The 14409-nt window shown below is 36.6% G+C and overlaps 1 protein-coding gene across 1 annotated transcript in view; it reads right to left on the reverse strand.

Annotated features, from left to right (window-relative positions):
• FU (kinase family with ARM repeat domain-containing protein) overlaps nucleotides 1-14409 on the reverse strand; it is a 183877-nt gene that overhangs the window by 54937 nt on the left and 114531 nt on the right. Inside the window, exon 9 of the mRNA XM_089793391.1 lies at nucleotides 14307-14391. Coding sequence (XP_089649517.1) covers nucleotides 14307-14391 — 85 coding nt within the window. The remainder of the gene's footprint in view (nucleotides 1-14306; nucleotides 14392-14409) is intronic.

A 14409-nucleotide genomic window follows, 5' to 3' on the forward strand; every position in this document is an offset into this window, starting at 1 on the left:
AAAGAGTTCAATCTTTAAGATTACATCTCATATTTTATCCATCAGAAGCTATAAAACATTAACAAATATGATAAAGAGTTGGCTCATGCGATCCATCCCAGATCACGTCTATTCTTGATAGTGTGTCAGATACAGAGATCGGGCATGTAAATATTATTGATTTCTTGCGAAGAATAGAAGCTCTTGCTAGTCATGAAATGAAACACATCAAAAGGAGTAATATTCACTTGGTGTCTTCCTTTCCTATGGCTGCCCTGGAACCGGAATTTGTTCTAGGATGTGCAAAGCGTTTTAGTCCGAAGTGAAAAACAATCAAGGATGTTGATGGTAATTTTATTATTAGCCTTGATCCTGAGGTTATTGAACATATTTTCAAAGTGTTGGAGAGTGTAGAGTGTGGATTTGACTAAAGAAACATCACTGGAGATACGGAATGAGAATAAGGGAAATTATCATAAATATGTTAATATATATTTGTTGGATTCCAAGGAAAAAAAATTCTCAAGATGGCCTAAAACCATTCACAGATTCAGTTTCAAGTTGGAATACAAAGAGTTGATTATCCTTCTCAGCATAACATGTGGTCTTAAGGATTCCAATGATTTTGAACCATCGATGTATAAGTTCATCTTCCAAATTATTGACAATAAGAAACATATCTTTTGGGGATAAGTCATTAGCACTGCACTTTGTGAGCAGCTACTCAATGTAGGAACATCCGCAACTTTCAACATGAATTCTTATCTTGTCTATATTGTTGCTGCTGTGGGGTCTTTTTTAGGACTTTCAACCAAAGGAGACCATCTTCACGTTTAGTTTGGGAATACTATGATCAGATTACTTTGACAAATAGTAAATATCACTATAGGAGAGTTCAAGATGCATTTTTTGGACATTTCTGGTGCTTGTTTGATAAGCAATTAATTGTCAAAAGAGTATCAAATGGGGCTTCGGATAAGGTTAATCAATATGATTGCATCTTTATTCAGTTTCCAACTTTTACATATTAAGACTTGGGTATTTAAAAGGAGAACCATATATCTTAAGTAGGTATGCTACTGACAGGATTATTCTAATGGATTTGGCCAGACAATTCATTAAGGTTCAATCTTATCAACATGCTCTTCATAGGCTAGGATTTGGTATTTCTTTTGCCAAACCCTTGGTGATCTGTTATTATATGATCAATTTTGTACACAAAGCAAAGGCCATGGAAGCAGAACTTCAGTTGGTTACATTGAAGAAATTCAAAGTCAGATTTGATTTTGATTACAGAGAGATGAATTCAAAAACCAAGAAAACATTTACTCGTGTCCATCGTATAGAAGATATTTGGATTAACATGCAGACGAAGTTGGATATAATGAAAATGGACTACTACAGGTTGACTTTGCAGCAAATCATCGATCTTAATATGCTTGAGATCCCATCTGATTTCTAAATTGAAGATGATGGTAATATTCTTGATCCAAAATATCATCAGGTTGGTTTTGATAAACGATGCCCTTTCCCTATTCAATGTCAGCAAAAGGAAGGTACTTCTATCTTGGATAGATTTCAATCCATTCTGGCAAACACCAACAAATGATTGAAAATCAATGGTCTTAAAAGGGTCAATCCAAAGTTGGGTTTGGATTGTGGGAGTTTTGGTCCTCCTGGAAGGAAGTCGCAATTAGAAACTGTCGATAAAGATGGAGCATCTTCTTCTGATTTGAAGAAGTCCCTCAAATTCAAATTGAAAGGTGGAAAGGGATTTAAATTATCTCAAACAACTAAACAAGTTCAAGAGTAGAAGGAGAATCAGATGAAGGACTTGATGAAGAAGATGAGGAAGAAGGAGAATTCATGATCATATCTCCTCCGAGGCCTGCACAAACTCAGGAACCATCTATGCAGGAAGCACCTTATTTGGGTTCGATAGATAATGATGTGGATTCATTTTCCATTAGTTTAACACCTTCCATCTCGAACCCAGAAGTAAACACATTGGCTCTTCCTATATCTTCAGTAGCTCCTCCCATTTTAATAGATGAACAATGTGAAAATTTATGGAATGTGTTTGAGGATTTTCCAACTCTTACAAGTGGTCAAGTTTCTCAACTTAATACATCTCTAACTAGTTTTGAGTTGTTCATGACGGAACCCTCTTATCATGCACCTATGAATTCAGCTGTGCAAACTGAATCTTTGCTTGGTCACAATGGAGATACAATTAGGATCAATGTCAATGGTCTCTACAGTAACTGCGTCCACAGATGAAAATTTCAATTTGCTTCTATGGTTGAGCACAATTAAAATGAAGAGAAGAAAGGTTGTTGTACCCCTTGATGACCTTCTTATTAGGAAAACTAAGTCCAAATCTTTGAAAGATAAGATTGTTTCAAGGATCTTAGTTGATTCTGAAAAGACTCAAGTTTGTCGAAATTGCTGACCCACTGGTAAACAAGTCAGCTAAAGAACTTACTCGTTCTGATTACAAATTCACCAAGGTAGAAATTGGAAAGCAATCACAACTAGGTTCCTTACAAGATGTTCAAGATGCATTTGCTAATGTGTCAAAGAGTAATCATGAACTATGGGAAAAGAAAAACCAGATTAAGCAAGAGGTTGCTCGCTTAAATGAGGTGATTCAACAACAATCCTCACAACATGCAGTTGTTGTATCTCAGACACCTAAGGAGAGACGGATAGTAAAAGTTGTTAAAGTCTTGGATGGGGGAAGTCATTTATGAAGGAGTACAAGCCATTACAGATAAGACCAGAGTTCATGCACGTATCAAAAATGTTGAAGAAATGATACATGATTTGACAGCATCTTTGGCTCAAGAGGCTAATACTTTGAAATAAATTCTGAATGATTGGGATGAGATTGACAAATCTGATCTAGATACCATGGTTACATGTGACGTTCTTCCATCGTGTGAAATGTTTTACAGATGTCATGGACTCATGGGTTACAAATAAGAGACACTAAGAAAGCTCATAACAAAGTTGCAGGCTAGTTTAGAAGATTGTCAACTAATAGAAGTTGGGATCATGTGTGACTTGGAACAAAAGGGATGATAAATTCTTGATGAACATAGTAACTTGGTTGCAGTTGAACTGATAACTTCAAAATATACAATCAAAATCAATGCTGATTTAGATTCTGAAGATTCTAGTTCTCATACAATGAACAAGTTTTCTTTCTATAAATCTTTAGCAAAGCACTTTCTCTATTGGTAAATTCAAAGATTTTGAAATTAGCATATGTTGATGCAGTAAGAATAGAAGGCATATCAAAGACAATGGAGATTTATGAACTTCTTACAGTGTGTGATGTCATCGTCAAATTCAAGGCACTAAAGAACAATCTTTAAGATTGTTATTTTGTTTTTATGTTTGTAGATCAAAGAGGATGTATTGCATGAAATTGTGTAATTACATGTAATACGAATTGCATGTGTAGTGACATGTAATCCAATAATTTCTCTTTCAATTAGACTAGGTCAAAGTTGGTTGAGTTGCTCCCACTTTTTCTTCCATCTTTTTTCTCAACTCCTTTGCCTATATAAATGAGTGTTCTCTTATTGTAAAATCATCTTTTATTGTATGCAAAAGAACTTTGGAGAAATTGTGCAAGCATAACTTTGACTGTGTAGCACCATTTCGAAAGGAAAGTGAATGCAAAGAATCAATTGAGACTAAACTTTGATTGAGAGAAATTGTTACTTGTGCAAGTTAGAAGTTTTGGTTGTGCTTTGCATTTGTTATCTTTGATTCACGTGTTGCTTTGCATTCTTGATATTTGAGATTAAAAAGAATTAGGAAATAATCAGATCTGAAGCTTTGACTGGGAGCAGTTGTAGAGATATATAGACTAGAAGCTTTGTTTGTCGCTTATATCTCTTTCTTGATTCACAAAATAATTAGGATATCTTTACTTTTGGAAGTCTTTGTACCCCAATAGTAAAGCTTATTCATATAATATTAAGACTGAACTTAGAGCCAAATTGGTACACTTTCAACTAGCCTTTGAGTTGGTGTTAGTTTATCGGTATCACCGTTTCCACGTAGAAGATACAAGTGTAGTTAGAGATTTCATCTTGCCCATTACTCGCTCCACGGGTAAGTGGATTCTTTCTTGAAGCTAAGAGGAAAGAATATGTGTAACACCCTTTACAAAATCTCCCAACTTCTTGCTTACCTTGAGTTGATCCAAGGAACGATGAGAAGGGGGAGCCTTCCCTTTAAGGTAGGAGAGACTTTGTCTCACAGGTTATGGCTGGTCATCCTATTTTGCGACTGGATATTACCCAAAACTGTCAATTACAAAATATTCACCCAATAATGCAAATTCCTAGAATTACTTCCATTTAACTAAATGACATTATTAGCTAGTTATCGACTTACTGGGAGCCCTTAAAATATATATAATGCTAAGTTACTATGTTCGTACCATGAACTCCCAAACCAAGTTTGGGTGCGAAGTGGATCTAGGTTTGACTGTGGGTGCAAGTCGGGTGCACACAAGGTGCATGCCCAAGCCTATGGCTCCACCTAAGTCTGCACACCCATGGACCCCTGCAAACCCACAAGGTTGGGTGTGCACCCTATGCACACCCAACTCGCACCAAGGTGCACGAAGCGCCAACTTGTACAGACCCATGATACCATTAGTAGTGAAAAAGCATAGCGGAGCTAAATTAATAAAAAATACATTTGTTTATTATATATTTTTGTCTTCTAAACCTCACATGCCCCCATATGAAGCCTTCAAACACAATTTCATTTCACATTACACAATTTCATTTCACATTTGCTCTCTCCATCTTGCCATTTTGAAGTGAGGCAATTCTATTGAAAGCGATCAATTGTGAAGTGCCAAATACTTTTCACAAAGCAAATTTGAGTGTTTAAGGTATGCATTTTAACCATATTCTTTAGTTTTTTAATAAATTGTTTCAAGCTTTTTATGAGTTTCAATTTATTTTCACTTTGTGTAGAAGTTTTGAAGTATGTTTTTTTTCATATTTTTTATAGATTGTGACAATGACTAGTCAAAGCTCAGTGGGTGGGGAGAGATCTCAAAAGATTTAAATTGATGAAGGGTGTCCTTTATCGAGACATGCTACAAGAATTTCACAACTTCCTGCAAGTGGGGGGTTTCTCTTGAATGCAAATTTTGCAACTCACAATATAGAAGCTCCTAATACTGAGTCAAACTTCATTTTTTGGGTCTTGGGGGTAAAGGAATTAATGTGTGAGAGCCTAAGGCCACATAAGAAGGGGTTGTCAGCTGGACAAATAGAAGCACTTATAAAAGAACAAGAAGAGGTTGACAAATTGGTAGCAAAAGGAAAACAAAGTGGTTATATTTCCACGAAAAAAATAATAACACCAGCCTCTAGACATTCATTCTTGCCTACGCGTTCTGCAAAGGATGAAGATGTAGAAGTAAAGCCAAAGATCACCACCTACAAGAGAGGTCCGTTAGAGAAGGCATTTTAAAATGAGGACAAAGATATTTTTTATGAAAAAATTGCACTATCTCTTTGTGAATGGTCTCCCGTTCAACTTCGTGAGATAACCATATTGGAGATAGAAGGTGATGGCAATTAAATAAAGCACCTTCTAGCTACATGGGTCCAAGGTTTGAAAAGGTGTACACCACGTTATTGGCAAAAGAGAGAAAATCTATAAAGGCTTAATTAAAACCAATTAGAGATCCTTGGGTCAAATTGGGTATGTCTATTGTTTCTGATGGATGGAAAGATTGCAAAAACTGTTTGTTGATCAATGTTATTGTTGTGTCCCCCAAGGGGACAATGCTTTTGAGGGAGATCGACTATGAGGGCAAAGTGAAAGGTCCATAAAGGTGATGGCTCGTGATAATGTTGTCCAAGTAATTATAGAGAAAACAAAAGTTTGCAGGGCTGCAAGTGCTTTGGTTGAGGCTAGATATAGACGCATGTTTTACACCGTATACTCTCTCAATTTGGTGATGCAAGCAATTGGTACACAAATAAAATGGGTGAAAGAAATATATGAGGAGGGTGAGGAGATTCAAATGTTTGTGACAAACCACCATATGTAACAAGCAATTCACATAACTTTCTCGAGATTGGAATCATTCAAGGTAAATTTTAATTATTTAGTTTCACTTATCATGTTTTGCATAATTGAGTGAAATATTTTTGTATTCTTTACATATTTTAAGTGTGTTATTAACTTACATTTAACATGTTCTTAGATGGTTGAAACCCAATCCGCATCTCACACAATTGTTCTGAGATAACTTGATAGAGGCATTAGTACAAATGGTTATTAGCAACCAACAAGGTATCTGGAAGCAATCAAATATAGTGAGAGCCCAAAAAGTTGAAGGCATTGGTATTGGATGATGATTGGTGGGCACGTGTGGATTATGTATTGGAATTCACCAAACCTATCATCTGTAGCTTCGGTTTGCTAACATAGATTAACCATGCTTGACAGATGTCTATGATAGCATGGAAACAATGCTGGAGAAAATAAAATTGCTAAGTTATAATACATTCTTGTATCCTTGTTTATTGAGAGATATCTAAATTGACATAACTTACATCAAGATAGCTTACATGAACATCATTTGATATCTCAGGTTATATAAATGGAGAGAGAATGATAATGAGGACACCTTTTACAAAAAGGTTCTTAAGCAAATGTTCTTCATTATATGAACAAGATGACTGCACCCTTGCACCTCCCAACACAAAAGTACTTGCTATTCCAAGTAGAGTGCCACCATATAGGGATTTTGAAGCTGTGAAAGGGTACAAGAAGGCACTTAGTAGACTCTTCAGTAATTCAAAGGTTGAGACAGCTATTAGGAAAGAACTTGGGTTGTTTATCTCAAAAAAAGATCTTCTCCCTATTGTTAACAACGACCAAAGCAAAAAGGATGCTATTACATGACAGTAGCTTCATGGTCAAGATTTTATGTACCTCCAATCTCTCGCAATTAAGATCCTCTCACAAGCAAGTTTTTAATGTTTTCATTTCTTTTCTTTTTGGCCACTTGCATTGTAGAATTCAACACTTCACATTCTTGAATTTATTTTGTATTTTTATTTTACTTTTTGTTGGCTTTCTCTCCAAGTTGCAAACTCTTCTACCACTAAGCGTAATTGGAGTACATAGTCCTTTATCCACTCACTGAAGAATAACCGACTAGCTACAAAGAAAGCTAGGGACTTGGTGTATACATATCCATACCAATTTGCACTTCTTCGCATGTAAGTATTCAAAATACAAGAAGGGAGAAGAGAAGTTTTGGGATGTAGCACCTAATTCGCCGACTTGGATGCAACCACTTAGTGTCTTGCTAGAGCAACTACGGTTTATGTGGATGATGATGATGACATTGCATTTGGTGCATCTGGTGCTAGTGGAACTATATTTTCATTTTGTAATTCAGTAATTCAATGTAACGTTTTTCATTGGAATGGTATGGTAATGTTTATATTTGGCATTTGGCATTGATCAATGATCAAGCATCATACTATGAAATGATTTATCTTTACAATTCTGTAAATTTCTCGTATTTTATTGTATATGTGTGTGTGCATTACATATGCACGTTTCCGTACATACCAAAATGCTAAAAAAAAGGCAAATCCTAAAAAAAATGAACACGTTGAGCAAGAAGGAGAAGGCCATGTCCTGAATGAAGAGGAGGAAAGGCTTTTCAAGGCCATTTTCAATATTGGGAAAAGACCTAAGATTGAGGTCCCCACATTTTCATGACATCTTAACCTAGAGGAGTTAATCAACTGGATCAATGAATTAGAGGAATGCTTTGAGTATGAAGATATTGAGGATTCTAATAGGGTCAAGTCTACAAAGGTCAAACATGAGGGTCATGCAAAAAATCTGGTGGCAAGAGATTCATTTGGAGCGTAATAGAAGAGGAAAGGCTAAAATCACAAGCTGGGATCGCATGGTGGACAAACTAAAGAAACAGTTCGTTCCTATTGACTATGAACTTGATTTGTTTAAGAAGATGGAAGAGTTAAAGTAGGTAAGAAAATATGTCCAAGAATATATAGAGGAGTTCTACCAAGTCCTTATCAAGACTAGGCATGCAGAAGCTAACAAGGAGAAGGTCGCTCATTACATTAATGGGTTAAGACCAACCATTCAAGAGGAGATAAGTCTGGTTAGAATGACCGACATTGAAGAGGCATACTAGTTTGCCTTGAGAGTTGAGAAGCTAAACAAGAAGTTTGATGGAAAGCAAAGAGGGCAAGGCCAAGGAGGAAGCAGTAGGTCTTTTGGGAGCCGAAATGATGACCAGAAGAAAAATCAAGATGTCAGTACTATCTGAAACCAAAGGAATGAGGGTTTCAAACACTCCTGTGATCAAAACCATGGAGACCGACGAGGAAGAGGACAAGGAAGCGAAGGCTCCTATTGCACATGTTTTCATTGTGGAGAAGAAGGCCATCAATCTTATGAATGCCCTCAATGCCAAGGAAGGATAGATAGGAGAGCTGAAGGCCAAGCAAGGGTTGCACATGTGGATGAAGATGTCATGTTATCACATTTGAAAGATGTTGAAAGAGAAGCACTAGTTAATAGAAGAGTGTTGCTAAGTGGCGAGAATAAACATGAAAAAAGGAGTTTGCTTCATACAAAGTGCAAGTGTGAGGATGAATGTTGTGAAGTGATTATCAATGGTGGGAGCACAAACAATATAGTGTCAGAGGAGATGGCCACAAAGCTAAAGCTCAAGAGAGAGACACACCCACATCCATACCAAATTGTCTGCATGCAAGATGCACAAGGTCCTAGTCAATGTAAAAGTGTTTAGTGAAATTCAAGATTGGAAGCTACCACAATGAGGTATTGTGTGACATCATACTAGTGGATACATGTCATATGTTGTTTGCAAGATCGTGGCAATACGATAGACACATTGTACATGATCGTCATGCAAACACCTATCCTCTAACGAAGGATAGAGTTCATCAAGAGCTCAAACCACTAATAAAGGCAGAAGAAAAGGTATGTGGTAGTTCTAGGGTATGTCTTGTTGATGGAAGAAAAGTTCTAGATGACATGAAACATCAGCACTTGTGTTATGTTGTAAGGTAGTACAGAAGTTCAAGTAGAGTTTTTGAGTCTATTCAATTTAAAGACATTGTATCTGATAATATCCCTCAGGGGTTGTCACCTCTAACTCAAATCAGTCATCAAATAGATTTAGTCTCTGAAGCCAATTCGTCTAACAAGGCTACTTATAGGATGACTCCTACTGAGACAGAGGCATTGAACAGACAAGTTTAGGAGTTGTTGATGAAAGGTCTGATTGGACAGAACCAAAGTACATGTAAAGCACCTACAGTACTAACACCAAAAAAGGATGGAGAGTGGAGGATGTGTACAGACTACAGACTCTAGGACAATAACAAGATAACCATCAAATACACATTTCCCCTACCAAGGATAGGTGATCTTATGGATTGCTTCAGTGGAGCTCATCACTTCAAAATGATAGACTTGAAGAGTGGTTATCACCAAATACGAATCAGACAGATTGTTGAATGGAAAACTGCATTCAAGACTAAAAAACATCTATATGAGTAGTTAGTCATGCCCTTTGGACTAACCAATGCATCGAGCACCTTCATGCGGCTTATGAATGAGGTACGCAAGAAATTTATGGGAAAATTTGTTATTATTCATTTAGATGATATTTTGAAATCAGTAAGGCTCTAGATGAACATTTGTTGCATATATATAGTCTTTGAGAAGTTAAGGAAAGAGAAACTTTTGATTAATTTGACATTTTGAAATCAGTAAGGCTCTAGATGAACATTTGTTGCATATACATAGAGTCTTTGAGAAGTTAAGGAAAGAGAAACTTTTGATTAATTTGATTAATTTGACAAAGCGTAGCTTTGTCAAAAGGGATTTATTCTATTTGGGGTTTGTTGTCTCACCTGATGGTCTCAAAATGGACCCAAAGAAGATGAAGGTCATCCTAGAATAGCCTACCCCAAGTTCTGCCACCAAGGTCAAGTCTTTCCATGGTTTGGCTAATTTCTACAAGAAAGTCATAGAAATTTCAGTAGTTTTTGTGCACCAATAACTAAAACAATGAGAGGGGATAGAAAAGAGTTAAAGTTGACGGTAGGAGCTACAAGGAGTTTTGAGTTGCTGATGAAGAAGGTGACAGAGCAACCTATGTTAGCACTCCCTAATATCAGCAATGTGTTCCAGGTGGATTCTAATGCTAGTGATAGTGCCATTGGAGTTATATTGAGCCAAGAAGGTAAGCCTATTGCATATTTTAGTGAGAAATTAAAAGATGCAGAGAAGAAGTATTTTTTTTATGCTCAAGAGTTATGTGCAATAGTTCAAGCATTAAAAAAATGAAGGCATTAATTGCTGCCAAAAGAATTTGTTTTGTATACTGATCATCAAGCATTACAATACCTAAATAGCCATGGTAAATTGAAATCAAAGGCACTCAAAATGGGTATAGTTCTTGCAAACCTATATATTTGTATTGAAGCATAGAAGTGGACAATGTAATAGGGTGGCAAATGCAGTAGGTAGGAGACAAATATTACTTAGAGAAAAGCAGGTTGATATGGTTGGGTTTAATGAACTCAGGACTCTATACCTTGAGGACCCTAACTTTGCAGAGGATTGGAAGGCTTGCAAGGAACTAGTTACTCTGGATTGAACAAGGTGGCTAGACTACATGGTCCAAGATGGTATGTTATTCAAAGGGTATCAGTTTTGCATTCTAGGGAGATTGATGAGGGAGAACTTGATCAAAGAGAAACATAGTGGACTAACAGAACACTTTGGTTGAGATAAGACCATTGCCTTTGTCGATGAACATTATTTTTGGCCTGAATTGTCACAAGATGTGAATGTTTGTGCAGAGTTGTCGGGTGTGTTAGACAGCTAAAGAAGTCAATCAAAATACAAGACTCTATCATCCATCACATGTTCCATCAAGGCCGTGGGAAGACATAAGTATGGATATGGTTATTGGGTTGCCAAGGACACAAAGGGGTAATGATTCAACATTTGTGGTGGTTCATAGATTTCTGAAAATGGCTCATTTCATTCCTTGCCACAAGACCCATGATGTGATTCACATTGCAGATTTTCTTTTTAAAGAGGCGGTGAGGTTACATGGTCTTCCAAATAGTATTGTTTGAAACCAAGATACAAAGTTTGTTGGGTATTTTTGGAGAACCTTGTGGAAGAAGTTGAAGACAAAGTTGAAGTTAAGTTCTACACATCATCCACAAACTGATGGGCAAACTAAATTGGTGAATAGCAATTTGGGTAATCAGTTGAGAGTTTTAGTAGGTGATAAGCCCTAGGGATGGGATTTGGTTCTACCACAAGCAGAATTTTCCTACAATAATTTTGTGAACAGGAGTAATGATAGGTCGTCGTTCCAAATTGTGTATGGGAGTAATCGAAGGACTACAACAGAATTGAGGAAGATGGAGCAAGAAGGCAGGACTAGTGTTGAGGCAAAGGACTTTCCTGAACATGTCAAGAACCTACATGAAGAAGTGTGTCAGCATATCACTAGGATGAACATGCAATTTAAGGCTAGGGCAGATCAAAAGAGGAGGCATAAGGAGTTCCAAGTTGGGGATCTATTAATGGTGTACTTGAGAAAAGAATGATTTCTAGTGGGCACCTACAACAAGCTGAAGATGAAGAAATTTGGTCCCTACAAGATTTTGAAGAAACATCATTCAAGGAATGCATATGAGGTGGAGTTGTCAAATGGAATCCATATTTCCCATGTTTTCAATATTGCAGAATTAACTGATTACCACAATGATGGTGTAGAAGAGGAACTGATACTTGAGTCATGTCCAATTCATAACTTCGAGGAAAAAATTAAAGAAATCTTGGATAGCCGTGTGGGAAGTAGTACTAGAAACATGCAGTATGAGGAGTATCTTGTGAAGTGGAAAGGACGACCTACAAAAGACTCAGCCTATTTATCTAAAGCCAAGCTTAACCATTTGGGTTTTCGTCAACTAGCTAAGACATGACAGGGTCACTTCTCAAATTACCTTGGTTGTCTGATGCAAAAGCACCCAGCGAAGTAAGGGCAATCCTGTATTACCAAAAATATGTTTAATGATAGTTTATGATTTGATGTGTTTGCATTTCTCGATACCCATTTGGGCAAAACTAGAGATTCAAATTCTCAAATTTCCATTGATACTTTTCTTGGTAGTATTCTGCTAAAGCTCAAGATACGTGCAAATGCAAGAAATGGATTACTTTTTTATAGAGCCATAATTATGAAGAATTTGAGGGTGTGAATTGGAGGCAAGGTTGTAAGTAAAATTTTAAGTGCTCCAAGAAAAGATCGAGGTCAAAAAAATTTACCATTTGAAAATTATGGCAATTTTAAGTTGCTCGGAGACCTAGAAATGCTTCAGAGTCAAATTTGAGGCACTAAACGGCCTCGTATGGCCCCAAAAAAGGGGAACAATCATAGGCGTCCAAGAGGTTGAAGAGCGCTCAAAGAGCTTTCTAGAAATGTAAACGGTTCGTCAACAAGAGTCCTAGATCAAAAGTAATGCCTCCCGGAAGTTGGACTACTTTTTCTAGAACCTTTTATTTTTGCACTGACTTTTAATTTGAATTCTAGAACCTTTGTTTTGGCGCTGGCCACCAAATGTCAAAATGTAAATTCTATTCCTAACCCTAAACCTAAAACAGGTTACTTAAGGCTCACTCTTGAAACATAGAGACAATTTCGATGGAGTTTGGCAGTAGATACTGTGAGAAGGGTTTTTCTCCAAAGTTTAATAATATTGTAGGCCATAGTGCATGTAGTTAAGCCTGTTTTTGTTGTGATGCATGTAGAACGCATCAAGACATCTTCAGGATCAATCCAGAGACTTCACTTACAGTTCCTATTTTTTAGGGAGGAACCCTAATTTTTAGGGGAGACTATCAATTGGCATGCAACACTCAGCATGGACTAATGTCAATAGACATAATTTAATTTGGGGTCCAAACAGTGAATTTATAAATAAATTTGGAAATACCGAAGTACTTGCTTTAGTATTTTATTATTAGTAAATCATAAAGGGTAACAAGACAAGTAATAAAGCAATAATAACACAACCCTCTCGGCACTTTTCCCTAGGTGATAGGTTGCAAGTTATAACTTAATATGTGTTTTTTTAATTCTAGTGATGAATAAACCCTCAAAGTTCGATTCAATGAGGGAACAAAGTATTTTTTTATGGAGCTAAATAAAAAACATGAGAAACCCTAGAAGATGTACAAATGTTCTGGAGGAGAGTGGAATTTTAATAAAAAGTGCCATTTGCATTATCCATATTATTATTTTACATCAGCAAAATCCTGTTTGAGCTTTGTTAAGGGGTTGAGCAGCAATCAGGCTTCCATGAAAAACAATTCTTGGAAAATTCAAAAATTGGACGAAAACCCAGCTCTCTTGGTGACAGGATTCAACATTGATTAATTGGGCTTCAGTTCGGCATAGATTTAAGATAAGTATTTATTACTATCAGATTGGATTGGTCAGAAATTTGATTTCAGATTGCAGATCAGTGGATGAAACAGAGTATCTAATTATTTACTGGACATTCAGGGCCAGCAGTACAACCCAGACAACAGCCATGTCCCTCCTCTAGATGGACATGGGCAGAAAACAGCAACACATTGGTTTCTCAGATCAGCATCACAATTTGGGGAAAGTTAGGCATCTCAGATCAGAACCAAAATAGTGTATAAATAACAGCCAGACATTGAGAGCTCCATCCTCGAGACAGTAGTTGGAACCTAACAGATCTGATTAGATCATTATCTGGTACACCTGAATGTGATCATTTAAAATATAAATTCTGATTTATTTCCTTGTTAGTGCAAGCATTACTTGTAGTTTCCTTTCAGTAAATTCATTTGTCATCAGCATTGCATTCTTTTCATCAGAAAAACGAAACACAAAACAAAAAAACTTCAAAAAATCAGAAAATCCCAAAATCCAACCAAAAATCAAAATTACTAAACATCTTAGAAAATTGAAAAAGCAGACTGAGGGTGGCTATTACAATGGGCTAGCTTATCACCTGGAGTTGCATGAAAATGATTGTAGTATGAACTATTTAAGGGCTGAAGTCATTATACATACATACACATACATTATATGTATGTATGTATGTATGTATGCACATACGTATGTACGTACGTACGTACACACACACACATATAGTGGTTCCAATAAGAGGCACAATGAAGGTTAGTAGACTTACAAGATAACACCAAGGGACCACAAATCTGCAGTGTGATTGTAAGGTTGCTCACGTACCAGTTCAGGAGCCATATAGAGGGGTGTTCCTGTAAGAAAAAGAGAAA

Source organism: Cupressus sempervirens, chromosome 7 (genome assembly GCF_028749045.1).
Source record: "Cupressus sempervirens isolate cs-2001-9-10 chromosome 7, ASM2874904v1, whole genome shotgun sequence".
Taxonomy (NCBI): domain Eukaryota; kingdom Viridiplantae; phylum Streptophyta; class Pinopsida; order Cupressales; family Cupressaceae; genus Cupressus; species Cupressus sempervirens.